We start from the raw sequence: 21,648 nt of genomic DNA, 5'->3' as shown, positions 1-21,648 counted from the left end.
CCTGTGACTTTGTTAAAGCTAACCTGTGACTTTGTTAAAGATAACTGTGACTTTGTTAAAGCTAACCTGTGACTTTGTTAAAGCTAACCTGTGACTTTGTTAAAGATAACTGTGACTTTGTTAAAGCTAACCTGTGACTTTGTTAAAGCTAACCTGTGACTTTGTGAAAGCTAACCTGTGACTTTGTTAAAGCTAACCTGTGACTTTGTTAAAGCTAACCTGTGACTTTGTTAAAGATAACTGTGACTTTGTTAAAGATAACTGTGACTTTGTTAAAGATAACTGTGACTTTGTTAACGCTAACTGTGACTTTGTTAAAGCTAACCTGTGACTTTGTTAAAGATAACTGTTACTTTGTTAAGGCTAACTGTGTCTTTGTTAAAGCTAACCTGTGACTTTGTTAAAGCTAACCTGTGACTTTGTTAAAGCTAACCTGTGACTTTGTTAAAGCTAACCTGTGACTTTGTTAAAGCTAACCTGTGACTTTGTTAAAGCTAACCTGTGACTTTGTTAAAGCTAACCTGTGACTTTGTTAAAGCTAACCTGTGACTTTGTTAAAGCTAACCTGTGACTTTGTTAAAGCTAACCTGTGACTTTGTTAAAGCTAACCTGTGACTTTGTTAAAGCTAACTGTGACTTTGTTAAAGATAACCTGTGACTTTGTTAAAGATTACTGTGACTTTGTTAAAGCTAACCTGTGACTTTGTTAAAGATAACTGTGACTTTGTTAAAGCTAACCTGTGACTTTGTTGAAGCTAACCTGTGACTTTGTTAAAGATTACTGTGACTTTGTTAAAGCTAACCTGTGACTTTGTTAAAGCTAACTGTGACTTTGTTAAAGCTAACCTGTGACTTTGTTAAAGCTAACTGTGACTTTGTTAAAGCTAACCTGTGACTTTGTTAAAGCTAACCTGTGACTTTGTTTAAGCTAACCTGTGACTTTGTTAAAGCTAACTGTGACTTTGTTAAAGCTAACTGTGACTTTGTTAAAGCTAACCTGTGACTTTGTTAAAGCTAACTGTGACTTTGTTAACGCTAACCTGTGACTTTGTTAAAGCTAACCTGTGACTTTGTTCAAGCTAACCTGTGACTTTGTTAAAGCTAACCTGTGACTTTGTTAAAGGTAATCTGTGACTTTGTTAAAGCTAACCTGTGACTTTGTTAAAGGTAATCTGTGACTTTGTTAAAGCTAACCTGTGACTTTGTTAAAGCTAACCTGTGACTTTGTTAAAGCTAACCTGTGACTTTGTTAAAGCTAATCTGTGACTTTGTTAAAGCTAACCTGTGACTTTGTTAAAGCTAACCTGTGACTTTGTTAAAGGTAATCTGTGACTTTGTTAACGCTAACCTGTGACTTTGTTAAAGCTAACCTGTGACTTTGTTAAAGCTAACCTGTGACTTTGTTAAAGCTAACCTGTGACTTTGTTAAAGCTAACCTGTGACTTTGTTAAAGCTAACCTGTGACTTTGTTAAAGCTAACCTGTGACTTTGTTAAAGCTAACCTGTGACTTTGTTAAAGCTAACCTGTGACTTTGTTAACGCTAACCTGTGACTTTGTTAAAGGTAATCTGTGACTTTGTTAAAGCTAACCTGTGACTTTGTTAAAGCTAACCTGTGACTTTGTTAAAGCTTACCTGTGACTTTGTTAAAGCTAACCTGTGACTTTGTTAAAGCTATCCTGTGACTTTGTTCAAGCTAACCTGTGACTTTGTTAAAGCTAACCTGTGACTTTGTTAAAGCTAACCTGTGACTTTGTTCAAGCTAACCTGTGACTTTGTTAAAGGTAACCTGTGACTTTGTTAAAGCTAACCTGTGACTTTGTTAAAGCTATCCTGTGACTTTGTTCAAGCTAACCTGTGACTTTGTTAAAGCTAACCTGTGACTTTGTTAAAGCTAACCTGTGACTTTGTTCAAGCTAACCTGTGACTTTGTTAAAGGTAACCTGTGACTTTGTTAAAGCTAACTGTGACTTTGTTAAAGCTAACCTGTGACTTAGTTAAAGCCAACCTGTGACTTTGTTAAAGGTAACCTGTGACTTTGTTAAAGCTAACTGTGACTTTGTTAAAGCTAACCTGTGACTTAGTTAAAGCTTACCTGTGACTTTGTTAAAGCTTACCTGTGACTTTGTTAAAGCTTACCTGTGACTTTGTTAAAGGTAACCTGTGACTTTGTTAAAGCTAACCTGTGACTTTGTTAAAGGTAACCTGTGACTTTGTTAAAGCTAACCTGTGACTTTGTTGAAGCTAACCTGTGACTTTGCTAAAGCTAACCTGTGACTTTGTTAAAGGGATACTTCAACATTTTGGCAAATTCGTCCATTGCCATACTTCCTATAGTCTTAGTAATCTGTTCGTTTCCTTTAGTTGTCGGTGCAAGCTGTTTCTAGATCTGGGGGGACCGTTAAACCAGCTGCACCATGAACGCTATTTTAGCAGATGGAATTTTTGCTTTCCCTCATCAAATACACAACATGGCTGCTGCACTGTGTTACTCCGCCCAGTGGTTCACTCAAGAAATAGTTCCGAGTATTTGCTTCGTGTGTCGTAATGTTACATATTTATACGTTACTATTTCATAGTGTGGTGAATGTGCAGGTACACTACTACCTATTACTAAGAGTATAAGAATTATGGCAATGGGCGAATTTGCCAAAATGTTGAAGTATCCCTTTAAAGGTAACCTGACCCAACAGTTGAGAACCAAAGCAGTAGACTGGAAGTTATCTCATGGTGATTAATAGTGATAGCAATGCGTTTAAATTTTTAAACACTCATTTAAAGAAGAGCAGGGGGACTTGATTCAACATACCTGCAGTATAGAATTTTCTCTATATCTGAGGACAACATGGGGCTTTTTAAAAGAGTCTAACATCTCTAGTTATATTTCACTATCATTTTTAATCCTCCTCTTAATGACTGAAATAGTTTGTGCTCATGTTATCACCACCTTGAGGCCCCTGGGTGCCCGAGGCCCCGGTGAGATCCTCCTTTGTCTCATGACGAACCCACCTTTGCAGGTGAGCCGGTGTTCTTGCACGTGGACGTCCAAAGCTCCGGTAGAGCTCGGCGGAGGCCCCGGGCCCTTTCCGAAGAGCTCACCTACACCGTGACCGTCCCGGACCACGTCAGAGTCGGGGACCTGGTGTTCACGGTGCCGGATCAGAGGTTTGAGCAGCGCCGCTTTGAGGTCCTCTCGGAGGTGGACTCTCCGGTCCAGATCGAGCGAGACTCGGGACGTCTGTACCTGGCGAGTAATCTGAGAGAGCCTGCTGATGTGACGGTGAAGATCCAGAACCTCCGAGGTAAGAGGACGCTCTGTTTTTGTGTGTGCAGAGCTGTGATGAGAGTCTGCTGGTACTCTGATGGATTTATAACATCAGAGATGGTTTAAATAGAGGAGATTCAGTCTCTAAAGCAGAGATGTCAGTGTGAAAGGATGCTTTTACAGGCTTTAGTCCAGCTTTGTCTCTGGTTTATTGTATTAAAGTGTGCAGGATCTGCAGCAGTTCATCAGTGTTGGGATCAGATGCTGGAGTAACGCTAACAGCTCGACGGTGTACGACCCTTCTATCAAAGAATTTTCTAAGTTTCCTGACGTCAAAGGCAGCGCTGCAGATTTAACTTTAGGTCCAAGTTTCTTTCAGAGTTTGAGGTGTGTGAGCGTTGGCTCGATTCCAGCAGAGTTTCAATCGACCTTAACCGTCACCGGCTACTTCCCGCTCTTTCATTCATTCCTCTCAACGCTGCAGCGCTCCTCACTGCATCCTAAAGCGTGTTTGTGTGTGTGTTTAAGTGTGGGATGTACACACAAAGCACTCTGTGCTGAGTTTGTGTTAATCTGCTAAACATGACCATTGATGGCTGAAATTTATGAGTGAGGTTCTTTCACAACGGTCCAGTCTGGTGTGGTCAAAAGGGAGCTGGACCAGAAGGCAAAGCTCTTAATACACCAGTTGGTCTTTGTATAAACACCCAGGGTGTCTGGGCTCTTAGAGACTGGGTGAGGAGCTCGGACATCCGGAGGGAAGTAGGAGTAGAGTCACCTTCACCTCAAAAGGAGCCAGATGAGTTGGCTTTGATCAGGATGCCTCCTGGTTGCTTCCCTGTGGAGGTCTTCAGAGTGCGTCCACATTTGGCCCCCAGGCCATAGTTTGGACACCCCTGACTTCAGGTGTTCCTAAAGGATGCTCAGTGCGAGTTTTTGATCTGGATGCATTTCCTTGCTGTGAGGTAGGCTCTCTGCTTTGTTCTTGCCAGTGGAAACCACAGATTTTCAAGATTTCCTGTCAAATATTTAACACTTTAAAGTGTGTTTAACTCTGTGTGGAGCAGGGGTGTCAAACCCAATCACAGCAGGGGCTGAAATCTGAATTTAGGTCTAACCTGAGGGCCTAACAGGGTCAAGATTTAAACAAAAACTGTCATCTGTGTTTTCACAGGTAATGAATTCTAGGGGAAATTTAAACAGTGATGATAAAGGATTTTAAGATTTCTAAAAAAAAAAAAAAGTCAAAATATGTCATGTCAGATAAATGCTTAATAAATAAATAAATAAATGAGTTAAAGGCTTAAAATCTGAGATAAAAGCCAACTTTATAAATTCTAAAGGTCAAAATACAAAATTTAAAGTCAACATAATGTTTTAAAAGGCAAATATATGAGCTATAATCATTATAATCATGAGTTTAAAGGTCAATATATAAGATCAAATACAAAATCAAGAGTTTAAAGGTCAAAATAGAAGATGAAATACAAAATTGTGACTCTAAAAGGTCAAAATGTGAGATAAGATTCTAGATAAGGAGTTTAAAAAGTGAGAATATGGGATTAAAAGTCAAAGTTAGGAGTTTAAAAGGTCACAGTATAAGAGAAAAGATCAAAATTATGATTTTAAAGGTCAAAATATGAAATAAAAAATAAAAATCCTAAGTTTAGGTCATAATCTTGGGATGCAAAATGAAAGTATGAAATGAAAACACAAATTAATTTCTTTCCCTCATTCCTGACTATTTCTACTCTCTACTTTTTCAGATTTTTATGACTTGACAAGATTTTTTTTAACATCTTCAAGGTTAAATGTACATTTTATACTGGAGGAAATCTGCAGACCTCATTCAGGTGAGCCGCTTCTAATTAAAATATGAAATGATCTTGTAGGCCGGGTAAAACTGCACAGTGGGCCACATGTGGCCCCCGGGCCTTGAGTTTATCAACCATGATGTAACGTCTAAAAGTGTCATTTTTAATTTCATTATTTTACTTTATTTTACTTTATTATAGAGGAGTGACTTTACTTGAACAGCCTGGTTGGAGGTCTATTCTCTTGTTATTCTTGCTAATAAAGATCAGAATTTACGGCACAACTCCTCCGTAGCTTCTCAGTACTCAAGTCCACTTTAAACTGAATACTTTTACTTTTACTTGGACAGATTTATGGACTAGTACTTTTACTTTTACTTGAGAACAATAGTCTGGTACTTTTTCCACCTCTGGCCTTCTGCTGACCCGGCCTTGGATAAGTGGAGGAAATCTGATGTAGGTTCTTTTAAAACGTCGCCATGTTTTCAGGTTTCTGGTGGGGCCTCATAGTCAGTCTTAACTTCAATCTTTTGACTTTTATTAGGGAAACTTTTGATTTTACTTTGACTGAGATGCGTTGGAAAACTTCTTAAATATCAGATCTCCTCTGTCTGCTCAGTGTTGGTGATCCTCTTTGGTGAATAGTTTGCAGCCTGATTAAAAGCAAACATGGGTGGATTCTTACAGTAAAATCTGTCGGGTTAAAGTTTAGTGGTACTGGACCGACGGTTCTTCTCTTCTTTCCTCCGTTATGGCGTTTCAATCAAGGCAGTGAAGGGTGTTTAATAAAAGACAAACAGTCTGGTTTCTGTGATGATTTGACCGCTGTACCTGTCAAATATTCTTTCATCAAACACCATAAAAACCACCCTAAAACAGCTGAGGATAAGCCCCGCCCAACCGGAGCTTCAGGTCAACTTAAACAAAATCAGAATTGAGGCGTTTCAATAATAAACCGAAGTGATCAGTGTCACTGCAGCTCTGAGATGTTTGACAGGATGAAACTGGGTCCAGATGCCGCCCTGATCGGCCCCCCTCCCTCCCTCCCTCCCCCAAAGTAAATGTTTAGCCAAGAGCCTAAAGTCCCCACATCTGGACGGCGTGATGTCTGCGCGTCCTGCTCAGATCTGGGCCAATCAGCTGCTCTTAACAGCATCCCTGCTGTTTATTTGTAAAAATTAGTCGTGTTTGCTCACCTGGAGCCTCCCCAGGTCTGAACGCTCGCAGGGAGGCGGGGCTTAGAGCTGCAGACAGGAAGCTGAGTTTGTGTTCCAGTGGCTGCAAAGCTCAGAGAGCGGACACGGCGCTGAGCTTGCTGTAAACACCGCGGCTGATTGAGGCAACCTGCCTCTCATCTGCTGTGATTTTGATGTGTGGGAATGAGCTGTGGTCAGCAGCCGTAATGGCGTGTGATGGAGAAAGACGCTGGCCTCTGATTGGCTAGTTTTACTGATTCTCCCAGATTCTCTCCTAGCAGAGCCTGTGCAGTAAATCTGACACAAACACAGAAAGATTCAATGATAAAATGATCAAAATGAAAAATAATGATTGCTAGGAGCAGCTGATTTACTTTTCCTTCATGTAAAACAAACAAAAACGTGTTTAAACTTCCAGAATAAGCGTCTAAAATGAACACAGGTACATTTAAAAGCTCTATTGTAGTGAGTTTGGTGGAGTAGTTGAAGGAAATACCCCCACACACTCTTCACCTCATGTCTGTGGTAAATTACACACACATGACCCTCACGCCACACCTCTCTCTCTCTTTCTCTGACTGATCGCCCATCAGTGCAGACATTAGGCACTCCCTCTGTTTTATCCTTGACATCCAATGAGAGCTCAGGATGCTGGCAGACATGTTCTGTTTGTCCTGGTGTTAATGTGTGCGGCTGTTTGCCTTCAGGCTCTCGTCCTCCTCTGTCTGTCTACTACACTGTTTTCCTCTGGTTTAACTCTCTCTGTTTGGATTGATTTATTTGAGCTAAAAAATAATTAACCACACCACAACAGTCCTGTGCTGCTCTGTGAGACACAGATGGAAATATATCCACAAGGTAAAACTGTGAAAGCTCTCTAAGTCCATCTGGATTATCATGGTAGGGTCAGTCTGAGAAACGTTATCTATGAACTCTTTTTTAAAACAGTTTTAGCAGTTTTTATTGAGTCAGACTGACGCCACTGTGAAAAAATCTTTAATTTGGACTGCACAATATTAGATTATGACAGTATCCAATAAATTATGGAGCTGACATAGGTCTGTTAGTCCTGGCTAAAACTTAGCAAGATTATCTTTAAATACAGTTGATATTTACAGCTGATATAGAGCAAAAACTATATCGATATTTTCAGCCAGTACAGGCAATATTAACAGCTGATATACACCAATATTTAAGGCTGATATATGCTTATATGTACAGCTGATATAGGCTGATAGTTACAGCTGATATAAACTGATATTTACAGCTGATATAGTCTAATATTTACAGTTGATATAGACTGAAATTTACAGTTGATATAGGCTAAAATTTACAGACAATATAATCTGATATTTACAGCTGATATAGACTGATATTTACAGCTGATATAGACTGATATTTACAGCTGATATAGACTGATATTTACAGATGATATAGGCTGATAATTACAGACAATAGAGACCGATATTAACAGCTGATATAGACTGATATTAACAGCTGATATAGGCTGATATTTACAGATGATATAGTCTAATATTTACAGATGATATAGGCTTATATTTACAGCTGATATAGACTGATATTTACAGCTGATATAGACTGATATTTACAGATGATATAGGCTGATAATTATAGACAATAGAGACCGATATTAACAGCTGATATAGACTGATATTAACAGCTGATATAGACTGATATTTACAGCTGATATAGTCTGATATTTACAGATGATATAGGCTTATATTTACAGCTGATATAGACTGAAATTTACAGCTGATACAGTCTAATATTTACAGATGATACAGGCTGATATTTACAGCTGATATAGACTGATATTTAAAGGTGATATAGACTGATATTTACAGCTGATATAGGCTGATATTTACAGCTGATATAAACTGATATTTACAGCTGATATAGACTGATATTCACAGCTTATATGAACTGATATTTACAGCTGATATAGACTGATATTTACATCTGGTATAGACTGATATTTACAGCCTATATATACTGATATTTACAGCTGATATAGGCTGATATTTACAGCTGATAAAGACTAATATTTACAGATGATACAGGCTGATATTTACAGCTGCTATAGACTGATATCTACAGCTGCTATAGACTGATATTTACAGCTTATATAGACTGATATTTACAGCTGCTATAGACTGATATCTACAGCTGATATAGACTGATATTTACAGCTGATATAGACTGATATTCACAGCTGCTATAGACTGATATCTACAGCTGATATAGGCTGATATTTACATCTGATATAGACTGATATTTACAGCCTATATATACTGATATTTACAGCTGATATAGGCTGATATTTACAGCTGATACAGGCTGATATTTACAGCTGATATAGGCTGATATTTACAGCTGATATAGGCTGATATTAACAGCTGATATAGACTGATATTTACAGCTGAAATATGCTGATATTTACATCTTACAAAAGCAATAAACACAGCTGATAAAGGCCTTTATTTCCAGCCAGTGTTTGCCAATAATTACAGCATAAAGACCAGAGCCAATTTATGTAGATATATAACGATTTTTAAAGTCAATATATGCTTATATTAACAGCTGATATAGGTCAATATCTACAGCTAATATAGTCTGATATTGGCAATTGGTGTCGGCTTATATTTACAGTCAAAATGGGCCAAACTTTTCAGCAGATATTGGCCATTATTTACAGTCAAAACAGGCTGATTTTTTTCAGCTGACATTGGCCATAGTATAGAGCAGTTATAGTCCAATATCTACGGCCAATCATGGTGATATCTACAGCTGATCGTTGTCAATATTTACTGACAACGTTGACCAGTATTTACAGTGGACATAGGCTCATATTTAAAGGTGATATAGGCCAATATTATCGATATGAACTGAAATTACATCAGTATAAGCTGTTATCATGTTAAGTGCTAATCCAGGTAAACTAAACTTTAAAAAAAAAAAAAGATCCAACCTCTATAGGCCAGTTTTTACCGTTGATGTCTTGGTTGCAATTAATGGAAAATATTCTGTATCTACAGATACTGCTACACTGCGTTCCACATTATCATGCAAACGACGTTTTTCTCTGATTTTCTAAATATCAATGCAAATGGCATTCATAATATTTTTCAAGTCATCAGCAGTTAGAGTATAATTCAAATGTTTTTGAACAAACTTCATAATGATAACTATTATTTTTAAAAAAATAAAAACCTCAAAATGCACTTTTCCACATGTTCCACATTATTAAGCAGGCCACAGGTTTCAGCAATATGGGAAAGAAAAAGGATCTCTGCTGCTGAAAAGTGTCAAATAGTGTAATGCCTTGGACAAGGAATGAAAACATTCAATATTTCAGGAAAAATTAAGCATGATCATCGTACTGTGAAGAAATTTGTGGCTGATTCAGAGCACAGACGGGTTTGTGCAGATAAAGACATAATGACGGACAGGTTTCTGACGGACAAATACATCAGATTAAGACAGCAGATGCTAAAATGCCATTACAAAGCAGCAAACAAGTATTTGAAGCTGCTGGTGCCTCTGGAGTCCCACCAACCTCAAGGTGTAGGATCCCCCAGAGGCTTGCAGTCTTGCATAAACCTACTATTCAGCCCCCCCTAACCAATGCTCACAAGCAGAAATGGTTGCAGTGGGCCCAGAAATACATGAAGACTCATTTTCAAACAGTCTTGTTGACTGATGAGTGCCGTGCAACCCTGGATGGTCCAGATGGAGGAGTAGTGGATGGTTGGTGGATGGCCACCATGTCCCAATGAGGCCGGGACGTCAGCAAGGAGGGGGCGGAGTCATGTTTGGGCCAGAATCATGAGGAGAGAGGTGATAGGCCCCTTTAGTGTCCCTGAAGGTGTGAAAATGACCTCGGCAAAGTATATAGAGTTTCTGACTGACCACTTTCTTCCATGGTACAAAAAGAGAACCGTGCCTTCTGTAGCAAAATTTTCTTCAAGCATGACAATGCTCCATCTCATGCTGCAAATAATAGCTCTGTGTCATTGGCTGCTATGGGCATAAAAGGAGAGAAACTCATGGTGTGGCCCCCATCCTCCCCTGACCTCAACCCTGTTGAGAACCTTTGGGGCATCCTCAAGCTAAAGATCTATGAGGGTGGGAGGCAGTTCACATCAAAACAGCAGCTCTGGGAGGATATTCTGACATCCTGCAAAGAAATTCAAGCAGAAACTCTCCAAAAACTCACAAGTTCAATGGATGCAAGAATAGTGAAGGTGATATCAAAGAAGGGCTCCTGTGTTAACATGGAACTTGGCCTGTTAAGATGTTTTTGATTGAAATAGCTTTGATTTCAGTAAATATAACCCCCTGATGCTGCAATTTCTACAAATGACCATTTTCAGTTCTTTACAACCTATAAAATGTTTTAAAAAGCTGTTGTGCTTAATAATGTGGAACAGTGCATTTTGTGGTTTTTATTTAAAAAAACAAAAACAAAAACAAAAAAATTTTTGTCATTATGAAGTTTGTTAAAAAACATTTGAATTATGCTCTAATGGCTGATGACTTGAAAAATATTCTGTTATTTGCATTAATATTTAGGAAAATCAGAGAAAAATATCATTTGCATAATAATGTGGAACGCGGTGTAATTACCTTTAAGTTAATATCTGCTGATACTGATATCATGTTGATATCATACATCCTCATTTTAAACCCATAATTTACAAATTTTGTATGGAAATTCAGCAAAGTATAAGGTTAGTATTTGTATTTAACTCAAGAGTAGAGCTCCGTTTATTGAGCTGACTGCTTATGGAGGAAGATATTTGGTATTTTTCAGATTATACTGTCATTTAATTTTACTGACAGCTGATAAAGTGCACTACAGCTCCACTATTAGGTGTATTTCCCCTCTAGCTTTCACTCTCCATGGTCTTACCCAGCATGCCCCTCATGTTATTTGATTGGTTAGAAGTCAGTGAGACAGCTTGGGTTAGCTCATGACCTCACTTCCTGTTTCCTTGCTGCTACTGTGTTGTTTTGTGTTGTTTCTCATGTTGATAAAACCAATGTATTTATTTTCCTTTGTTTTATGGTAATTTAATTTTCAGTCAAACATCATAAATGCATTCCAAATATTGGTATTCAGTCTAATGAGCTATGAATAATCAGGATCAGTGATGTCTGTCATACTGAGGAGATTTAGAAATGTCGGGTTCAGGAGATTTGCAAGTCTGGGTAATAGTGAAGTAATTAGTGGGGATGCTGAGCATCCACACTATTGATATTTGCGTCAGCCAATTTGTTTATTATTATTCTTCTGCACCAGCTATCTCCTCCTTCATACTTTGTCGTATCGACACCGTTTAAACTTTTAAAAAATTCAGTTTCTTTTTCATTCGACTGTTATGACTTTTCTCATTTCTAACTTTTATAATTTTGAAAAAACAGCTATTTTCATGCTATTTTCGACCTTTTCTATGGCTTTTTAGCCATTGAATGGCATTTTCAGCTACTTTTAGGCTATTTTCAGTTATTTTTACGCCATTTCAGCTATTTCAAGACTACTTTCAGCTATTTTCAGCTATTTTTATGCAATTTTCATCTTTTAAAACTATTTTCAGCTATTTTTATGCTATTTAAGCAATTTTAAGATTACTTTCAGCTATTTTAAGACTACTTTCAGCTATTTTCAGCTATTTTAAGACTACTTTCAGGTATTTTAAGGCTATTTTAAGCTTTTTTAGGCTACTTTAAGCTATTTTTATCCCTTTTATGCTATTGAATGTCATTTTCAACTACTTTTATGCCGTTTTATGCTATTTTTATGCTATTTTTATGCTATTTTATGCTATTTTTGTGCTTTTGGCTATTTTCAGCAGTTCTTCCACAATTCAGCTCTCAGCATCCCCATACAATTTTGGTTGAAATTGCAATTTTGATCTAGTCAAAGGTATCAGACATGTTCTATTGAATGACGTTTGTAATATTTAGCTGTTCAAAGCAGTGAAGTTGAAGAAGATAGAGCCCTAAAACAGAAAAACTTGGGTGTTTCTTCGTGTCCTGAGGATGACCTGCAAATATCTGTAAAAGTAGTCCTGACAGAAGTTTTGTTTTATGGCTGATGAAGGTGTAAAGTGGATCTGTCGGGGTCGACATGTTCTCTAAGAGAAACAGCAGCCTTAAAATGTTGAAGTCAGTCACGTCAGATCATCCTCAGGTCTGCGAATCTCTTAAACTTTCATGCTTATCTGATAAATATTTAAAGTTGATCAAGCTAACAGCTCGGTGTGTCAGAGAGATTTAATCAGAGTTTGGTATCTGCTGCTGCTCGCCGCGTTTGAACGTGTAGCTACAGTCATCAACACTAATTAGCGTGCCGCGTTGCTCCGTGCTGCAGATGAATTACACATCACAGCTGAATCACTGACTCTGACTTCTTCTGACGTGAGATTACTGAGAAATGTTGAAAGCCAAATCTTGTCAGACATAATCAGGGATTTGACTGAATGCAGACTAAATAACGTGTCAAGTGAATAAGATGTGAATAATATTGATTTCTTATCCAAACTCCAGCTGTTACAGAGCCAGATGTGCAGGCTATAGAGCTAAATTAGGATTGTTAGCACGTTATGTAGCTTTAAGCTACATTTCAAAGGTGTTACAGAGCGTTCACTGTTCTCAGAGCAGACTTTGTTGTTGATGGTTGTTTCTCACTGTGCCTTTAGTTATAACAAATGTGTAAATTCACATATTAAAAAGTGAAAATTGTTCCTGTTGGCTGCAATTAAAGCTACATGGGACAGGCGTGTTGCCTTATTAGACTGCTGTATCACCTTTAAATATGATTAATTATGGCACTCTGTAATGCACGCCGTCCTCTGTGCACACGGCGGCGCTCTGTCAGCCTCCTTTCTGCACGTTCTCTGAGCCTGCAGCCCCGCGGTGACAAACATGCTGTTTTTCCCCCTCCTGTTTGTTCTATTGTCTTTATTTCTGGATTTAGCCCGCAGCCTGAAGCAACCTGCCATCGCTCCACATGTGTGTGTGTTCATCATTGTGTTTGTGTGTGTGTAGCACCACAGGACTGTGTGTCCCTGAGGCTGCAGAGCTTCGCTGGGGTTTCTGTGTTCGTCAGCGTCACATACATTGATCACACCAGCCTCAGTGTCTGTTGGTATTTCAGAGTGTGTGTTTAAGTGTGTGTCTTTGTGTGATATAGCTCCAGGATAAATTATTGTGACCACTCACTGAAGCTCCCAGGAATGACCTTTTTACAGGCAAAAAAGCAGCAACACTCACATAAATAATGGTCCATATTCATCGGTTGAAGCACAACCAGGACTGTCAGCTTTACACTGGGTTTCAACAGATGCTCTTTACTTTTATATGAGGGTAAATTTATTGTGTTAATGTGACTAAAACTGGACTTTTACATGCTCATTTTTGCACTAGATGCAGACAGATCCTTGTGCACATTATGCATGTTATCTGGAAGCTTACAGCATGTCATGACTGCACATGATGCAAATGACAATCAGTAAAAAATCAGCTTTACTACATGGATTATATATCACTATCCTGACAACATGCAGGCAATGCATGGTAAAGTGATGCAACATTTGCAGCCCGTTGCCCTCTTCTTCTTTTTTTCTGTGTGTCGCATTGGCATGGACAAGGAAAAAGGAAGATGACAAGGCACCAGGGCTGTCCTACTACAGGATTTTCTTCATTTTGCTTCTCTTTTCTCACTCAGCAGAGCTTGCTAGGTTGTTTTACAAAGTGAAGATCATTGTGCATTGATTATATCACTGTCCATGTTTAGAACGCTGTGCTTGGCAAGTCTTCGACAGGCGTAAGCCGAACATTTCAGCCTCCATAGTGACACGAGTCAGATCACAACCTCTGTTTCTAAAACTCAAAACAAGAGTGCTGCATATCATATTTTTCCAAGTGGGAAACTTAAATTTACAGGACAGAGAATTAACCCTTAGAGCTCACAGCTATTTTTGTTCACCATTGTGTCTCGCCTGGACTTTTTGTCTTAAAAAGCTTATAAAGCATCAATCCTGTGGTGCACAGTCAAGCTCTATGCATCTTTTTTTTTCAGGACAACCTGGGCTTTAACAATATATATCTACTACAGTAATGTCACTTGAATTTTGAAAACATTATAGGACTTTAAAGACAAAAGAAAAACACTAATCAGAATTTGAAACTCAAAGATTTTCATTGATAACACACAGTAAACAATAGTGACAAAGCATTTTCTCTGCACAGACTTGTTCTCCATCTCTTGGGCACAAAACAGTGAAAAAATAAACATTCTGTGACTAACGGTTTCTAAAATATCTACATATATACAAAAAAAAGTCCATGCGCTTTTTTACAGTTACATTCATTTGTGCCAGGAGAGACTCAACGTCTTGCTATTGGAGGACAGCCCCTCCCAAAATGCATTGCATGTAAACATTGCCCTCAACAAATAATGTGTTACCCACCAAAGACAGCCAAAGTAAATGATCAAAAATGGATTAAAAATGGACAAAAAGACGCTTATTATTGGATCTAAAGCCATGGATTTCATCTTTAAAGACCCCGAGAAGTCACCAAAGTTCCGGGCTCACTAGAAAGGCATTTTTAAGGTCTATGGAGACAAGGTATGACAGCAAACGAACGGCAAAGTGGTCAGCTTTCAGCAAAAAAAAAAAGTGTCTATGACTTCTGGTTCAAAAGTTATTAAAATTTTTCTAAACCGTGCCACTTCTTGTTGTCTATGACAGCGCCATCCTCAGAGACCCTAGGAAGTCAGCCAAGTTTTGGGCTCACTAGAAAATGTTCTGTAAGAGCTACGAATGCATGAAGAACATATTTAGAAAGGCACAACACAGAGCTTTCACAGGAAGAAACAAGTTGGCATCTACGACAAATAATTCAAGAACAGGTACTAAAGTTTGAGTACTTAAGATGTGCTCTGTCAGTTCAGACACACTGAGCTTAAATAGCCGATAAAGCTAACAGCATATTTTCTTACAGTGCAGGAACATTTGAGTCTCCTGAAGGCTGATGAAGATCACAGCCTCTAGGGGGCGCTAGCAGGACTTCATGTATACTGTACTCTCTTTGCCCTCTTCCCTCCTGTACTTTTCCACCCTCTGCCCCCCTCGCCTGTTCTGCATCTATCCGTCGTCCTAATAGCTTATTGACAGCCAATCAGCAGTCGCCTCAGGCGCCACCGCTCACAGATGACCAAGTAGGACAAGGTCACCCCATCCAGACTGAAATGATCACCACATGACGTACCGCACGGATACCACGGGGAACTAGTTCAAGTATTTAACTCTTCAATACTCATTTAGATGGATTTAAAAGTCTTTTATCGTAAGTAAACGGAGACGTAAGCTTGGTTTCTTTAGTCTGACTCTCTGCGTGTACGTGCTTTCATATGACATGAGCATAAAGTTATTATAGAGCTGTTTAACAGCAGCTGAAGCAGCCTGATCAAGAATAAACACTTCCTTGAAGACTCTTTGACCAAAGACTGAGGCAGAGATTCAACCAATCATGATGGCTGTTCCCCTGCTCACTCTTGATGTTTTCCATGCTTAGACTTCACACAGACTTTAGACCAGGGGTCATCAGGTACCTTTCCACAAGGGCCAGATTTAGTCTTGGCAGAAACTCTGGGGCCGGACTTTCAAATACACAATAATTAAATAAATATTTTTGTCTGGTAATGTAATAGTATTTGTATTTCCTTTCAAAACCCAGGACATTTTTAGGCGTTACCAGTAAGATCTATCCCAGTTATCCATAATGCAGCAGGCCACAACAAGACCGGCCCGACAACAGAATTGGCCGGGCCCCTGAAAATCCCGGAGAATCGGCCCTCCCCAGTTGTGAATTAACAGCAGTATTAACTCATTTTAACCCCCTTTTGCCTCCTGAACCCAATTTTTGCAATTTTTGACCCATTTAAACCACTTTTCCTGTATGTTTTATCCCCTTTGTGCCACTCTAATGCATTTTTGCCACTTTTTAACCTCTTTTCTTGACTGTTTTTCAACAATAGTTGCAATTTTTAACCGATTTTTGATACTTTTTGCCCCTTTTTGTTTCCTTAACCCTGTTTTGCCATTCTTTAACCCCTTTAAACCACTTTTCCCACATGTTTTATCCCTTTGTGCCACTCTTTTATCCATATTTGCCACTTCTGTTTTTGCCACTTTTTAACCCACTTTCATCATTATTTGAACTATTTTTGTCATTTGTAACCAATTCATGATAGTTCTTGCCCCTTTTTCCCTCTTTCACCAATTTTTGCAACATTTTAACCTCTTTTCACCACTTTTTCTGCCATTTTTTGTCCCTTTTTGCTGCTCCAAAACCCATTTTGCCACTTATCACCTACTTTGCTACTCTCTAACCCCTTTTCACCTCTTTATCTGGTCATTTTTTGCAGCACTTCTGCCAACCTTAACCCTATTTTTAAATATCTACTAATTATGACAGTAAATTTATGTAAAACAGATCACAAGTCATTCGCAAATTATTTCAATATTAACTGTTTATGGGGTGATTAAACAGCTACAGGCATTTAAAGCCAAAGGATAAACCACATCTTCTTTTCCTCCTTTTCTGAATTCAATGATCTCTTGGGGGCCGGCCGGGAGGCTTTGGGGGACCTGATATGGCCCTCTGGCCGCCAGTTGATGATCAGTGCTTTAGACGAACTGATCTTACAGAGTTACAGTGAAAGTCATGATAAAGGGGAAACATGAGGTACCAGTGCAGTAACGTGTTTTTCCCTGCACTGATCCATACTTTACGGTAAAAATCCATTTATATTAGGATCAATATCAGAACCTGATGGGGGGCAGGAAGATACTCGTGTTGATGAAGATTATTTAAGCAAATAATCAGGATGCAGCCAGTTGTAATCAGCGTCCCAGCTTTTTAGATAATTGGGTTATAAAGTCATTCTTATTGGATTTAGGAGGCAGTGTGAGGTCATGAGGGAGAGAGTCAGCCATCAAACCTGTGAGCTGTTGTTTTTTACGCCACGTTAACCTTCATGGAGAGGGACGGATGATAAAACAGAGGTGAGAAACTAGAAAGCAGAGTGCTCCGACCTGTAAACAACAAGCTGGAAACACCTGATCCTCACACACACACACACACACACACACACACACACACACACACACCCCAACACACACGCTGATGAAAACACACAGAGCGACAGATGAGTCCCAACTGGAAACACACCTGGTTAACAGCTCCAGTCAGCCTAACACACACTGATGAGACACACACACAATAGCACAGGGGCTCTCAATGTTGGGGTCGAGACCCCATTGGGGGTCGCAAGACACTGAGAGGGGGTCTCCAGATACCTTAAAAAACTCAGAACATTTTTTGAATTACACTGATGCCACTTTACCCCAATTTTGCCTAAGTTGTACCCATTTTTATCACTTTTTTACCACAAATTGGACCAATTTTAACACATTTTTGCAACTTTAAACCAACTTTTTGTCAATTTTAAAGGGATATTTCAGGATTTTTGAAGTTGGGTCGTATGAGGTGCTTGGCTGTGGTAGTGGCATTAGCCTGCAGTGATTTCCGTGTAATTTGATCCTGTTGTTATTACGAGCTCGGAGAGAGCCGGCGTGTAGCGGCTGTAGATGGGAACGTGTTGTTGGCGTAAATTAACGAGTTTTACGAAAAAATGGGCCAAGAAAATATGTTGGCTCACCTGTGCGCTGTGCCGAAAACATACACACACTTCATTTCTCTCAAAAACCCCCCTCTGTGTCAGGCACTAATTTACGATGCAGCTTTCACCATTTCGTATCCTTCCGCCTCCGCACACTGTTTACAGTTCACACATCCGCCGGTCAGCTGTGTAGCGGGCTTCTTCAGGAATGATAACACCTCATCAAGCTAAAACAAAGATAACGAGCGATTTCGACACGAGTGATGATGATGTGTTGTTTACTGTGGATACGAGAGGATATTTGTATGAACCGGAGTACACTGAAGAAGAACTTACACAGATGGATACAGACCAGACTTATACAGCGGGCTGAAAGAGAGACCAGAGAACCTTCATTTGAAATTTAGAGCAGGAGAGATCCCGAGTTAAAATGCGAACCCATGCCAACCCACTCAGAGAGCTACTGTTGTCATGAGTGGGACTTAGATGCGACACTTCTTCAGGACATCACTGAATCAGAGGATAGCGGCTCACAGGCGCCTGCAGTCTACATCACACTCCATCCAGAATTCCCTGCCTTACTAATCGCCGGTGTTTTGCAGACCTTCTTCAACTTTCTGAAGATAAATTGGAAAAACAGACCCCCGACTTGAAGGGCCAAATGGAAATTTGTCATTCAGGTAAGCTTATGACTGTCGCCTTTTCCTCTAATGGCTGATGTGTATGGTGTCCAGGAGGTGTGCTTGTTTAAACAGTCTGGATAAATGCAAGTACACGGCATCTTCTGAATCTGAAGAAAACAGGTTAAAAAAACTCAAAAATGCGTTGTGGTAACTGATGCTTAACACCGCTACACTGCGACCCACACAGCTGACCGGTGGATGTGTGAACCGTAAACAGTGTGCGGAGGCGAAAGGATATGTGCCTGACACAGAGGGGGGTTTTTGGGAGAAATGAAGTGCTGTGTACATTTTCAACACAGCGCACAGGTGAGCCAACATATTTTCTTGGCCCATTTTTTCGTAAAAATCGTACATTTTTTGGGACAACACGTTCCTGTCTACAGCCACTACTATAGCCAAGCACCTCATACGACCCAACTTCAAAAATCCTGAAATATCCCTTTAAACCATTTCCACAACTTTTTTCTGCCTGTTTTTGCCACTTCTAAACCAAGTCTCGCCACTCTCTGCCTCTGTTCACACACTATAGCTACTACTATTAACCCCTTTGACCACTTTTTAATCCACATGTCAAAATTTGAGCCCATTTCTGCCTCAGCTAACCCTTTATTTCAATTTATATCAATTTTCATCCCATTTCCACCTATTTTTGCCACTTTGACACCATTTCAGCCACTTTTGAATCCTCTTTTATCACTTAATGTGTCCGTTTTTGCCACTGTAATCCATTTTTGCCATTTTTTTGTTATTTTACCACTTTAAATCTAATTTTTGGCATTTCCAACCCATTTCTGCTACTTTAAAATCCAATTTCACCACCTTTCCCACCATTTTTGCCATTAATAACCCATTTTAGCTATTTTTAACATATTTTAATTATGTTTTTAACAAAAGGATTTACATTTTAAGTGGGATACTTTCTGCACACATGAATCTAAATTTGCTTTTTTGATAAGAGTGGTTATTATTCAGGTTAAATATAAAATACCACAGCTGAACTTTACAATAGATCATGATTTTGCTGGCCCCCAGTTTAGCTGGGCCCCAGAAAGCTCTCCTCTTTATTCCCCCTTATGGACGGCCTTGTCTGCACATGGCTATTCTAGAAAGTTCATGGCTGAGTTCAGCCACCTTCAGGTACAGCGGGGGTCCTCGGTCTCTGGCACCTTTATTTTGAGGGTCCTGCAGTAGCAGGTCTTCTGCAGCGTTCATGGACCTCTGATGTTAATCTAGACGTTTCTAAGACCCTCAGCGCTGTTAGTCCATCTCTGTTTGGACTTTCCGTGTGCATACGGAGGGCCGGTGCAGGAGCGGAGTATTTTTAGGTACTTGCGGAGCTGCAGCGGATGTTTTTGCTCATAAGAAAATAAGACTTTAACACTCAGTGAAGAGGACAGGACTTGTTTAGACGGAGCCTCCGAGTGTGAACACGGATTATATAACACGAGTGAACAGAGACGTCTTTTCTCTCCGCTTTAGTCGAGCTGTTCCTCTCGCTGTCCTGCACCGACACACTCTGATGATACAAACTGACTTCTCCTCCCCTCTCCTCTTCCTCTTCCTCTCTCTCTCAGCTGAAGGATGGAGGGATGAAGAAGACTCAGACTTTACTTCTCCTTCAGTTACTGAGCCACTGTCCTGTTTACTTCGGAACATAAATCTGTCAAAAAACTCAGATTTAACACGCACACGACATGAAAAACGTGCAAACAAAGAGAGCGGGAGCTCAGCTGTGGGTACGTGTTTGTTAACATGCATGTGTGAGATGTCACACATCTGTTTTCTGCATGTTCGCCCCCTCCCCCTCAGTGCAAACAAACTCACACCCCCTCAGGGCTGCTACACATCATTGTGTGTGCTCATGTGAGCTTTGACGTGGTCTCACTAATTGTCTGCCATCACTGCGCTGCTGCTGTTGTTCTCTTACAGCTGAGGAACCATGAGCGGACTGATGGATGGAGAGACGGATGGAGCTGCTCATGGAGCTGCAGATCTTTAAAGCTTTTTCCAGCCGCAGACTCGGTTTGTTTGTTATTTATGTGAGTGTAAGCGTGCTGCATCCCTCTCTGAGTTCTGTGTGGAACAAAGTAAAAATAAATACAAAAACACGAGCGCCAACGTTCAAAACCAGAAAGAAAAACAGTCAAACAGCACAATGACCCATTTTAGCAGAATAAATATTTGATCACTGGTTTGTAACTGAAACGCTGAAGATGGGATCGCAGTACTCTGGAAATGTGCTTCTGTTTTCTAGTGAAGACTGGCCTCCTAATAAATCAGTGTGTGAAGAATACCCAACAAGCTAAAAGCCAGGAATATAGGACAGTGAAGAGGACTAACGGTTAAAGCTCAGTTTGCATTAAAGCTGAAATACCATCTTTGTACCTGCAACGCCACCCTCAGATTCCACATACTCTGTCTGCTCATTGATCTGCACACAGAGCACTGATTGGAGAAAATCCCTCTCCTCTTATTCTCTGAAGTTCCACATGATCTAGTCCAGGAGTCATCAGCTATATTTGTACAAGAGCCAGCTTTATTCTTAGGGGGCCAGACTTTCAGAGGAACTAGTATGATAATTTTGGTCTGATTAATAAATTCTTGTCAAAATATTTTTATTTTCTTGTAAATTTAGCCTTTAGCTTTGAGATCGTCTCTACTGCAGCCTGCCTTGAGAGGGCGATTGGGATATTTTTACCACATTTTTCTGGGGCTGTTTTGCTGCTCATAACTACGTTTGATTGCTAAAATGTTGTGTTTTGATTGGTGGAAATTCTGTGCTGGAAAGAGATCTTTGGGGCTGTTTCTTATGCATGGATATTGCACTCTAAGAAAAAAAGACAAAAAAAAAAACATTAAAAAAACAAAGGAACAAAAAATGCCCCCAAAAAACTGAACAAAATATAATGAAAAATTATGAAATAATTGACCAAAAAATATGATAAAAAAATGAAAGAAAAATGGATATTTCACTCTCA

At 39.5% G+C, this 21,648-nt stretch overlaps 1 protein-coding gene across 1 annotated transcript in view; it reads left to right on the top strand.

The window, feature by feature from the left end:
• Positions 1 to 21,648, top strand: part of si:dkey-22o22.2 (neural-cadherin) — a 220,855-nt gene that overhangs the window by 5,092 nt on the left and 194,115 nt on the right. Inside the window, exon 2 of the mRNA XM_041793004.1 lies at positions 3,017 to 3,301. Coding sequence (XP_041648938.1) covers positions 3,017 to 3,301 — 285 coding nt within the window. The remainder of the gene's footprint in view (positions 1 to 3,016; positions 3,302 to 21,648) is intronic.

This window comes from Cheilinus undulatus, linkage group 8 (assembly GCF_018320785.1).
Source record: "Cheilinus undulatus linkage group 8, ASM1832078v1, whole genome shotgun sequence".
Taxonomy (NCBI): Eukaryota; Metazoa; Chordata; class Actinopteri; order Labriformes; family Labridae; genus Cheilinus; species Cheilinus undulatus.
Note: the sequence above shows the minus strand (reverse complement) of the source record. Positions and strands in the feature narration are given on the sequence as shown.